This window comes from Pistacia vera, unplaced genomic scaffold, assembly GCF_008641045.1.
Source record: "Pistacia vera cultivar Batoury unplaced genomic scaffold, PisVer_v2 Contig211, whole genome shotgun sequence".
NCBI classification, from domain to species: domain Eukaryota; kingdom Viridiplantae; phylum Streptophyta; class Magnoliopsida; order Sapindales; family Anacardiaceae; genus Pistacia; species Pistacia vera.
In genome coordinates this window covers 1369434-1382566 of record NW_022196015.1, presented here as the reverse complement: position 1 = coordinate 1382566, position 13133 = coordinate 1369434, and the positions used below count along the sequence as shown (strand labels likewise).

Sequence of the window (13133 nt, the reverse complement as noted above, 5' to 3'; positions counted from 1 at the left end):
GAGCATTTCGAAGGGAATGCTCGACATGAGAGGTACAAGGTGTCAAAAGCACTGTTTGGAAGTCGTCTGACTGAGGGAGCCTAAGTTGGTCCTCATGTGCTCAAGATGATCGAGCACATAGAGAGGCTTGAGACTTTGTGATTTGAGTTGGATGCAGAATTACAAATGGATTTAATTCTGCAATCCTTGCCTGACTCTTATGCACCGTTCATAATGAACTTCAATATGAACACAATGGTGAAAACCCTGTCAGAGCTTTTGAACATGCTGAGGACTGCAAATCAGGACTTGAAGAAGTTGAAGCCTATTTTACTGGTTGTTGTCAGTAAAGGAAAGGGTAATGGCAAGGCTAAGGCTAAGGCCAAACCCAAGTCCAAGCCTAAAGGACAGGTTGCTCTTGGGCCTAAGAGTGGCATAGGGAAGAGCAAAGTAGTATGCTTCTATTGTGGCAAGCCTGGCCACTAGAGAAAACACTGCAAGGCTTTCCTCGCAAGCAAGAAGAAGTCAGATGCTACTACTTCAGGTATATTTATGATTGAGATTAACTTCTTTCCCTCAACATCTTAGGTCATTGACACTGGATGTGGTACTCACATTTGTACTGATGTGCAGGGACTAAGGCAGAGTAAAGTGCTCACCAAGGGAGAGGTAGACCTACAAGTTTGAAATGGAATGCATATGGTTGCATTGGCTGTAGGGACTTACTGTTTATCTTTGCCTACAGGCTTGTTGTTGGAACTACATAACTGTTATCACGTACCTTCTATTTCTAGAAATATTATTTCAGTATCCGCTTTGGATAATATAGGGTATCATTTTGAAATATCTAATGGATTGTTATCCTTTAGTTTGAATGGTATTCTATTTGGAATTGCAAGGTTATGTAATGGGTTATATGTTCTTGATTTAAACAATAAAGATATTCTCAATGTTGAAACCAAGAAAGCTAAACATAGCGATCAAAACCAAACATATCTCTGGCACTGTAGATTGGGTCATGTTAATAAGACCCGCATTGCAAAACTTCAAAGGGATGGAGTTTTGGACCCTTTTGACTTTCAGTCATTTGAGGTATGCAAGTCATGCCTGCTAGGCAAGATGACCAAGTCTCCTTTCTTAAGACAAGGTGAAAGGGCTACTGAACTATTAAGCATCATCCATAGTGATGTAAGTGGTCCACTAACAGTTGAAGCCAGAAGTGGATATTCATACTTCATCACATTTACTGATGATTTCAGTAAATACGATTATGTTTACCTTATGAGACATAAATCTGAAGCCTTTGATAAATTCAAAGAATTTAGGAATGAAGTATAGAATATGTTGGGCAAAAGTATTAAAGCTCTTCGGTCGGATCGAGGAGGTGAATACTTAAGCTTAGGGTTTTCTGAATACTTGAAGGAATGTGGGATAGTATCATAACTCACCCCTCTGTATACACCCCAACACAATGGAGTATCTGAAAGGAGGAATAGGACCTTACTTGACATGGTTAGGTCCATGATGAGTGTTAGTGATCTACCTGTATCGTTCTGGGGTTATGCCCTAGAGACTGCGACTCACGTTTTGAATCGTGTGCCGTCAAAGTCTGTAGATAAGACTCCATATGAACTATGAAGTGGGCGAAAGCCCAACTTGTCTTATCTAAGGATTTGGGGTTGCGAAGCTTATGTTAAGAAATTAACTTCGAACAAGCTGGACCCAAAATCCTATAAATGTATATTTGTGGGGTATCCAAAGGAGACCAAAGGATACTATTTCTACCACCCAGAAGAGTACAAAATTTTTGTTACTCGTTCTGGTATCTTCCTAGAAAAGGAATTTTTCTAAGAAGTAGTAGTGGGAGAAAAATAGAACTTGATGAAGTTCTAGAACCACAAATTATACTAGACAAAAGACGGGATGATGTGCCACAAGAAGTGGTTGAACATCATGATGAGCTTACTCCACAAACTGTGGATCAAAATGAACCACCTTAGGTAGCACAGGAGCTACGTTAAAATAGGAGAGTACGCCATGAGCCCGAGAGATACGGTTATCTCGTGACTCAACATGGTGACGTACTAGTCTACCAAGATGATGAACCCAGAACCTACGAAGACGCTATATTGGATCCAGATTCTGTTAAATGGCTTGAAGCCATGAAATCTGAGATGGACTCCATGTACCAGAGCCAAGTATGGTCTCTAGTGGAACCATCTAAAAGGGTAAAACCCATAGGGTGTAAGTGGGTCTTGAAGAAGAAGACTGACATGGATGGCAAGGTGCATACTTATAAGGCATGATTGGTTGTCAAAGGTTTCAAACAAATTCATGGTATTGACTATGAAGAAACCTTTTCGCCGGTTGCCATGATTAAATCCATCCGGATTTTGCTTGCGATTGTTGCATATCATGACTATGAGATTTGGCAAATGGATGTCAAAACAGCTTTCCTGAACGAAAACCTTGAAGAGGATGTGTATATGACACATCCTGATGGTTTCGTTCTTGATGGGCAACCTGATAGGGTATGCAAGTTGTAGAGATCCATTTATGGACTCAAGCAAGCTTCAAGGAGTTGGAACATTTGTTTCGATGAAGCCGTAAAAGAATTCGGTTTTATCAAGAACAAAGATGAGCCCTGTGTTTACAAGAAAGTGAGTGGGAGCACAGTAGCATTCCTAGTGTTGTATGTCGATGACATACTTCTGATCAAGAATGATATACCAAACTTGCAGTCGATAAAGACTTGGTTATCCAAGTGCTTCTCCATCAAGGACTTAGGGGAAGCAGCCTACATCCTTGGAATAAAGATCTATCGTGATGGATCGCGTATGTTGCTTGGCCTAAGTCAGAGTGCATATATTGACAAAGTACTGAAAAGATTCAGTATGGAAGAATCCAAGAAGGGATTTCTTCTGATGTCACATGATGTTTATCGCTCTAAGGAATTGTGTCCTAGAACACAAGATGAGAGAGATAGGATGAAGAGGATTTCATATGCATCAATAATTGGATCCATCATGTATGCCATGCTATGTACTCGGATTGATGTCTCATATGCTTTGAGCACTTGTAGTAGATATCAATCGGATCTAGGTGAGCATAACTGGATGGCTGTCAAGAACATTCTTAAGTACCTGAAGAAGACTAAGGATATGTTCTTGGTTTATGGAGGGGAAAATGAGCTCACTGTAAGAGGATACAATGATGCTAGTTTCCAAATAGACAAAGATGATTATCGATCGCAATCAGGGTTTGTATTTTGTCTCAATGAGGGTGCAGTGAGCTGGAAGAGCTCTAAGCAAAGCACTGTAGCGGACTCTACAATGGAAGCTGAGTATATTGCATTAGTAGATATGGCCAAGGAGACAGTCTGGATTAGGAAGTTCATCACTGAACTTGGTGTGGTTCCCATGATTGTTGATCCAATAGACATCTATTGTGACAACAATGGAGCAATCGCTCAAGCCAGGGAACCATGGTCTTATCAAAAGTCCAGACACATACTTAGACGATTCCATTTCATCAGAGAAATAGTTGAGAGGAAAGATGTGCAGATCAGTAAAGTGCATACTGACAACAATCTTGCCCTCCCTGCAAAGCCCATTTATCATTGTATTGAATGTCACCACATTAGGCTGCAAACTTCTTTGAATCATCAATGCCATCAACCCATTAGCTTCCTTTACCTTCCCTGTCTAACATAACCCGTTAATCAAAGTCACATACATAATCACGTTAGGCATAATCCCAAACACAACCATTTTCTTGTACATCCTCGTAGCCTTCGAACTCCTATTCTCCAAACACAATCCTTTAATCAAAGAAGTCAAAGTCAAAACATTTAGGCTAAAACCCCACCTCAAAATCCTCCCAAAAGCATCACATACTCTACCCACTTTACAAAAACAATTAATTAAAATATTCAAAGTAATCAAATTCGGCAACAACCCAATTGAACCCACTCTCTTGTACAGCAAAATAACGTCTTCATAAAACTTTTTCTTAGCAAGAGCTCCAAACAACTGGTTGAATGAAAAAATCGGTGGTTTGGGTTGCATATGAGTCATTAAACAAAAGGAATAGCGTGCTTCATCAAGAGTGATAATACCTTCTTTACAACCTTTTTGGAGGAATTTATCAAGCCTTGCTACCCCTTCAACGTTGTGTACTGAATCTTTTGGTATAGTTGTAGTCACTTCACATGAATTTGTCAATAAAGATGAGATATTGGTTTTAGTAACTGTTTCAGAAGAAGAATAACAACGACGAAGAAAGGTTTTGGAGGCCATTTGAGTAGTAGCGTTTGTGGATTATCTAGGGTTCAAACTGGCTTAGTCTTTAGTTGATTTACATTTAAATAAAACAATCTCACCGGAAATTAAAGTTTTCAAGTATTTATCTGAAACCTATCACTCCCTCTCATTGTATCTTTAATGTAATGACAGGTGTTCATCTTTACTCTTCATCTTATTTTTAAACTATATTTGCTATATTATATTACAACATTGCCATTTTCTCTCTTTTCTTTATGCTATTTGCTCATGTTTTCAACATACAGTATTTGTTTTTAGTTTTCAATTTTTATTATTTATTAATTGTATATTTGGTTTCTTCGATTGTATAAATTGTCAATCAAGAAAAAAGTTAAATAAAATTTATTGATGATTGTATGTACAATAATTATGAATAAATTTTGTTTTCTTTCGATTGGTTGATAGTATGTACAATTGAAATTACAAAGTTTTTCTTCTTCTCCTAGTTTTCCCCTATATATCTATGACATGGTTTGATTCATAAAGTTGTAAACTAGCACCCGAGCTTTGACGTGACATCTTTTGATTAGTCGATTGTTTATACAACCATTATAAGGTAGAGCAATGCTACGCCAATAACCTTTTTCTCACAAACTTCTCTTACAACCCAATTAGGTGGCAGCTGAGTTAGCGTTGTTACATCAAAATAACTTTAACTAGACTAAAGAAACGACCGTTCCTTCATAAGTAACAACCATTCTTTATGAAGGAATGATCATTCCTCACGGAAGGAATGACCATTCCTTATGGAGGAACAACTAAATGAATGGTCATTAATAAATAAGGAACAGTCATTTGTAACTAAATTTACATTTTACACACTTATTTTGCTTTAAGTTTGTAGACATAATATTTAAAATTCTGCATATTTTTCCATTATCAACATGCTTACATAGGTACGGTGCAAACAACCCTCATTTCTAAATTCTAACACCAAATTTTTAAGGTAAAACAAAAGAGGGGGTTATTTGTAACTAAATTTACATTTTACACACTTATTTTATTTTAAGTTTATCCACATAATATTTAAAATTATGCATATTTGTCCATTATCAACATGCTTGCGTAGGTACGACGCAAACAACCCTGAATGCTGAAACAGTGTTTTTTAATCAATTTTCAACAAAGTTTATGATTTTTATTACGTATCCCATCAACTTATCGCCAACAAGTCAAGCCAAAATCCAAAATTTGCTCAAAAATGGACAAACCATGTAATACCCGACAACCTAAAATTAGGCCATGTGATATGAATTGTGATCCATGACAAAAACTGTAAAGAGAGAACTGGCACAAAATTTATTTATTGTTTTTTTTGGTGATTGGAGTGTCCGGGCCAGTTTGCGCACACCTCAACTAATCACTTGGGCCCCTGAAGTTGACAATCAGATAAATCCCCTCAGTGGTCACCTCTATTAGCAACACATAAATTACTACCTTATTTGGCCGATAGTTTTGTCTCTCGAGTTCGAGTCCCTAAGGTTGTTAATATTGGTGGCTACTAGAACTCTTATTCGGCCGATAATTTTCAAAATACCTAAACAATAGTTGAGATGTGCACAAATTGTCGAAACGCTCCAATCATTAGAAAAAAAAATCAATATTGATATGGATATAAATTCCGAACCCGCAAATGCCATGTTCATCCCGCGTGAATGGGATTAATTTATAATTTACTAATGACCATTTATTTTCTCAACGATCAAATCAAATAATAATTCCCATTAAGTAAAATTTAATTATCAATTTCTACAATCTATATATCTATATAATCCTGAAGCTCACCCTCTCTATTGATCGCTATTTGGAATCCACTTAGGATGCCACATAGGATCTTAGGAGCACTATTAATATATGATTGCTATATAGGAAAATTCATGTTAGTCCCTTCACATTCACCTAAATATTAATAAAAATTAAATAGTGGCATCCCAAAAGTCTCAAGAAAACTTTGTTTATATGTAAATTGCTATTTATTATTATTAATAGCACATATTTGACATCCAAATGTCCAATTAAAGGATATATAGATTCATGTTAGTCCATTCACATTCACCTAAATATTAATAACAATTAAATAGTGGCATTCCAAAGGTCTCAATTTTATTTTTTTTTATATGAAATTGTTTTTTATTAGTAATAATAGCACACATTAACATTCACCTTGTGCCGGAATCATGCCAAGAAGTTGTTTACTTTTTATGGTTGTGTTTACTTTTTTTTGTATAATGATTTGTATGGTCCTGATGGGTTTATCTTTAGTTTCTACTATTGATTTCACATTTGGTCTTTGATGGGTTGTCTTTAATTTTTGTAAAGGCATAGATTTATCAATTTTGAGAGCACTGGCAGGGACTTGGTACCTTTATAGGGTCAGTTATAATATAAAAATAGTAGCTTTATTCAACCAGGCATTGTCTTTATGATTTGTTAATTTATGTGTGATTGCTTTATTTGCGGTACTGGAGCCTAGGAAGAGTTTAGTGAAGAAGTACTTCCGAAGGTTTTTGGTCGTCACGAGCAGCTTCGTGTCGTGACTCATACTTAGATGGTTCAGCTCGTAAGTTTTTCTTAAACTGAAAAACCTAAGTCTTTTGCATATTTAGACTCTTTTTGTTGATCGTGTTTGTATGCCATGTAGCAGCCATGTAGTCGAAGAAATCGAAGCGATCTGTAGGAATTACATTCTCGAGATTGAATCTAGAATCACAAGTTGGACCAACTCTAATCGATGCCCCTGTAACGGGGACCTGAACTAGTGCCGAAAGGCAACCAATTGTGGAGCGACGTGAAGAAGCTCCCTATCCTGCTATAGCACATCTCATGAAGAAGAAGACCATGGGCACAAAGAGAAGGAATACGCTAACAGCCGAAGTGTTTGAATTTGAATCAAATGATTTTAGGATATTGCCAAGCGGGCTGTAGCCTACTTAACTTCCTATTTCGAAGGCCCCTTCAAAAGATGTGCTAGAGGCATCCAAATGAAGGAAGTTAAAGACACTGAAGGAAAAGAAGGAAGAGTCGATCAAGAACAAACCGAGGAAGTTCCCACTATGGGAGGTTGGAATAAATCTGTCCTAGAGCTCCTTGGGCAACTTCTAAATCACCTAAGGCCGGTGATCTTCACCCTTCTTGAGTGTAAACTGGAGTCGACCTTCAAAAGGCACATAGCTACCAGACCTTCCAACCTTCTGGTCACTACACTTTAGATGCAAAGCCAGGTAAAACAAAATTTTCTCTTTGTAAACTCTTTAATGCTGATCGAGTTCCCTAGTTTTTGTAAAACTCTTATCCATTTTCTTTTGTAGCCTATGCTCACCATGAGCATCGCGTTTAACAAAATGAAGATGACCTCCAAAGGAAAGCTTCATGAAATGAAGGAGGAGATCACCAAATTGAAGCAAGCTCTTACGGATTCTAAAGAAGTTGCAAGTGATGCACTGCTTCAAGTGAGCACACTACGGGCAAAAAAGGATTATGCTCTGTGAGCAGTAAAGTTCAGAAGTAAGAGCTTCAAAGAAAGGAAGACTAGACCAAAGAGCTTCAGATGATAGTGGCGAGGCTCACAAGAGATCTAAGCTTGCAAGAACATGTGCTTTGAGAAAGAAAAAGAGAGTTTGGACGCGAAAAGGAGATAGAAAAGACTCAAACTGCTATGTGGGAGAACACAGAGAAGAAAATGAGAGCAAAAGACATAGAGCTTGAGATGTCTCGTAGGCGGATCACTTCACTGACTAAGCGTATGCAGCAACTAAGCAATGAGGTGGAAAAGAAAGCCATCCATTGGTCGATGCAAATTATTCATAACTTGCGACCGAACAATCCAAACTTGGACATTTCCAACCTCCCTAAAGAGTATCAGGTAGTTCTTGCATTGATCCAGTCAGCTAATGAACAGGAAAACCAATAGATTGCCTAGGAGGAAGATCAACAAGAAATAGATAACTCTGAAGACCAAGCAGCCGATCCTAAGATCGTAGGAACTAAAGTTAGGGATTCTGAAGTTCAAGAGAAATTATCAACCTTCCTTCTGTTGGCTCTCGAAGAGCCTCTTTTGTTTCTTTTTTCTTGATGTAGCTCACTAGTCGTCTATGTACATATTTTTCAATATATAAATAGACTTTTTATTATCATTTGTTATAGCAATTTTACAATTTAAGTACTTTACAAAATGAATACAGCTTTTCTGATCGTAAAAACTTGTAAAATATTGTGAAAAAATAAGATTATAAAAACTTGAGATTACGACACAAGTAATTCTTGAAGAAAAATGAGGATAATCTTATTGACAAAATTTACAAGTAAAACATATCGTATAAGCTATACAAGAGTTTGGAATTACTGATAATAAGGACACAAATGCTTAACATTCCAATCTCGCAGTACTTTAGAACCATTAAGCCTTTTAAGATGATACGTCCTAGGTCGTATCACTTTGTTACTCGATATGGACCCTCCCAGTTAGGCCCCAATATCCTTGCGCTTGGTTCTTTTGTATCGAGAATGACTTCTTTTAGGACTAGGTCACCGACTTGGAAGTCTATTTTCCTGAATTTGGAATCGAAGAATCTTTTAGCCTTCTACTAGTAGAAAGCTATCCTTAACCGAGCTTTGTTATTGTGTTCTTCAACTAAGTCCAGACTTGTACGCATGAGTACTTCATTGTTTGTCTCATTGTAAAATTCTCTCCGGAGTGAACTAGTTCTTACTTCAACTGGGACCATTGCCTTGCAACAATATGCTAGAGAGAATGGTGTTTCTGAAGTAGAAGTTCTCAAAGTTGTTCTATATGCCCATAGAACTTCTGGGAGATCGTCGGCCCAATTGCCTTTTGTTGCACCAAGCTTGGTCTTCAGAGTATGCTTAATGGTGTTGTTGACAACTTTAACTTGACCATTAGCTTGCGGTCTTGCTACCGAGAAAAATTTTTAGTGAATCCCCAGCTCTTTGCAAAACTGCTTGAACTCCTAATTATCGAATTGTTTCCCATTATCTAAGATAAGTGTGTGAGGAATTCCATAGCGGCACATTATGTTCTTAAAGACAAAGTCTTTGAGCTTCTTTGTGGTGATCGCGACCAAAGGTTCTTCCCGACCCACTTAGTGAAATAATCCACTACGACTATAGCATACTTGACACTATCTTTACTGGTTGGCATGGGACCGATGAGATCAATTCCCCACATAGCGAATGGCTAGAGACTGGTCATTGTTGTTAGTTGGTGGGAAGGAGCTCACAGGATGTACGCGAATCTCTAACCCTTATCACACTTCTTCACAAAGTTGTAAGTGTCTTCATGAAGCAAAGACCAATAATATCCTTGCCGGATAATTTTATTGGTGAGAGATCGTGCAACAGTGTGATTACCACAGATCCCTTCATGTATCTCTCGCATGATGCAGTCTGCATCTTCATCTATTACACATCGGAGGAGAGGAGTGCTAAATACTCGATTAAGGTGTAACGAGAAGCTCTAGTCTGCAAGAGTCTTGGCTCAGACTTATTGTTAGGAAGGACCTTTTCTTTGAGATGCTGAATTATTAGAGTCATCCAAGACAAAGATTCAGTTGTAGCCACTGTCTAGTTGGGGGAGTTGATGCTGGGAGCTTTGATGTATTTGACTAAGATGTTATTCGGCACATCAGAGTCTAGCGATGAAACTATCTTTGCTAAAGCATTAGCGATAGAATTGCTATCTCTCAAGATCTGTTTGATCGTATAGTGCTTGAAGGGCTCAAATGCGGCCTTGGCTTTCTTCAAGTAACATCATATTATCTTCCTTGGCTTAATACTCTCATAATATCTGATTGACTACTGGCTGGGAGTCGCTATTGATGTCAATCATTTCTAACTCCATCTCTCTTGCTAGTCCCAAACCAGCAAATAATGCTTCATACTCAACCCTATTATTCGTGGTTTTGAATTCGAACCTAAGGGCTCCATAAATGCGAGTTCCCTTTGGACTAACAAGCAGAAGACCGGTTCTGGCTCTTCTTTTGTTAAAAGACCCATCAACGTTGAGACTCCATGTTGACTAAACAGTTTCTTGGATGACTTTGATGACTGGCTGTTCGGGTTCCTGATCTGGTTGATAAGAGAACTCCGATATAAAGTCAGCTATAGGTTACCCTTTAATTACTGCTTTCGGTTTGTAAAGTAGATTGAACTGACTCAATTCCATGGCCCATTTAAGTAATTTACCTGAGGCCTCTGGCTATTAAAGGGCCTATCTGAGCGGATAATTGGTTAATACATGAATGGTGTGGGCATGAAAGTAAAGTCACAGCTTCCTAGAAGCAATCAGCAAGGCAAAAGCTAATCGTTCCATCTCTGGATACCTTGACTTGACATCTAATAATAGTTTGCCAATATAATACATTGGCCACTGAACTCTACCTTCTTCCCGAATGAGAGTTGCGCTGACCGCATACTAAAAAACTGACAAGTAAAGAAACAAAATTTCCTTATGGAGTGGCTTGGACAGGAGAGGTGGATTTTTGAGATACTCTTAAAGGCTTGCTCACACTCTGGAGTCCGTTCAAATTTCTTTTTAGCCCTGATGTCAAAGAACGACAAACAACGATTTGTTGCTCTTGATATGAAGCGACTGAAAGCCACTATTATCTTATTCAAGCTCTGAACTTGTTTCGATTTGTGGGACTCTTCATATCTAGGAGAGCTTGGATCTTCTCAGGGTTGACTTCAATTCCCCGATGGTTAACCATATACCCTAGGAACTTTTCTAAGGATACTCCGAATGAACATTTAAGAGGATTAAGCTTCATTCTATACTTGTGGAGTATATTGAACATTTCTGCGAGGTGGACTATGTGATCTGAAGCGACATATGACATGACCAACATGTCATCGACATAGAGCTCTAATGTTTTCTCGATCTGCTCAAAAAATATACGGTTAACCAGACACTGGTAGGTCACCCTAGCGTTTTTCAGACCGAAGGGCATGACTTTGTAGTAGTAAAGTCCTTGATCTGTGATGAACGAGGTATGCTCCTCGTCGGGCATGAACATCGAAATCTAATTATACTAAAATAGGCATCCATGAAGCTCAGCAGCTCATGCTTGGAAGTGGAATCAATGAGCTGATCAATTCTTGGTAGAGGGAAACTATCCTTTGAGTATGCTTAGTTAAGATTAGTAAAATCAACACAGGTTCGCCACTTACCTTTGGGTTTTTTTTTCACCAAAACAAGATTGACGACCCAACTAGGGTAATGAGCTTCCCGAATGAACCTAATTGAGAGGAGTTTGTCCACCTTAACTTTAACAGCCGCATAGCGCTCTGGGTCCATAGCTCTTCTTTTTTGGCGATTGGCTTGAATTCTCTATCAATGTTGAGTGCATGACATATAACCTCGAGGTTGATCCCAACCATGTCGACATGAATCCATGCAAAAACATCTATATTCTGTCTAAGGAAGCTCGTTAAATTGGCTATGAGCCAAGGGCTAAGGTTACTTCTGATTCTCAACACACGAGTTGGCTCATTCTCATCTACGGGTACCTTAGGCAAAAGTCTCAACCGGCCTACTGTGGGTATACTCCTCTTAAACACGAGGATCAATGTTGTATTCCACTAGACTAGGCTATGGCTCGATCCTGCTGATCGCCATTGCTTGTTCGGGAATGCCCTTTGGCTGCTTCCCTTCCCTTTACATGCCATTTGGACTGTTCTATTATAGTAGTCACGAGATTCATGCTGTGATCCCCTAACTTTCCCACACCCTATCGAAGTGGGAAACTTCATCTTTTGATGGTAAATTGACGTAACAGCCTTGAAATTTCATAGTAGATGTCATCCAAAGATGCCATTAAATGCTGATAGACAACCCACAACAAGAAATTCTGTCATTTTAATCACTTCATGGGGATCTCCCAAAGTGATTGGAAGAGAAATCATTTCTCAAGGAGTTAGATGATCCCTAGTAAAACCATAGAGAGGAGTGGTGATAGGCTTCAGGTTTGTCTTTTCCAGCCTTATCTCCTCGAAGGCTCGCTAAAACAGGATATTCACGGCACTCCCATTGTCCACCAACATTCGGTGAACTTCGCACTTTCTTATCTCAGCCACAACAAGTGCATTTCGCATCTTGCTTAGAGAAGGTAATCTTTTTTTCTTTGTACAGCTTGCTAGGTCGCGGTTCCAAATTAAGCACATTGTAGGGCTCATGCCCAACTTCTCAGGCATACCTTTCTTGTGCATTCTGAGAGTTCCCTACTATATGAGGTCCCCCAAAGATGGTCCCCGCAAAGTAAAAACCTTCGCGACCTCTACGCTTTTCCTTGTTATTTTCTTGATCCTTCTCCCTCGTGGGAGTTGAACCATTAATATACTCCTTGAAGTGACATTTCTGGATTAGGTCTTCAATTGCCTGCTTAAGAGCTCGACACTCATTGGTGTAATACCCATTATCCCGATGGTAACGGCAATATTTCTTGGCATTCCTTTTAGAGGCGGGTTTTTTCATAAGCTCCGGCTCTTCGAGCAGATTAGCCTCTACTGATTTGTCTAGAATAACTGGAATCGATGCATTGAGTGGAGTGAAGAGATCACAATCGCGATTGCGACAAGGAATTAGAGCATAAGATTTATTGGGCTCAAACCGTTGTTTCTTTTCCTTTATCTGATTGTCATTAGCCTATTTACGATAAGATCTTCTACTAGTCTCTCCCTGGTATTCCTCTCTCCTATTGGGAGCGCTGGTCGAAGGCCTAAGGTCGTGGCAATTTAATGCTGCCACTGAGTTTTCTATATGTAGATATTTCTCTGTTAGATTATAGAAGCGAGTGAAGGAAATATCATTCGCAGATT

The 13133-nt window shown here is 38.7% G+C and overlaps 1 protein-coding gene across 1 annotated transcript in view; it reads right to left on the bottom strand.

Annotated features, from left to right (window-relative positions):
• Window positions 1-11613, bottom strand: part of LOC116129397 (probable inactive purple acid phosphatase 27) — a 34527-nt gene extending 22914 nt beyond the window's left edge. The window contains exon 1 of the mRNA XM_031415143.1: window positions 11487-11613. Within this exon, the coding sequence (XP_031271003.1) occupies window positions 11487-11613 (127 nt within the window). The remainder of the gene's footprint in view (window positions 1-11486) is intronic.
• Between the last annotated feature and the right edge of the window lie 1520 nt (window positions 11614-13133).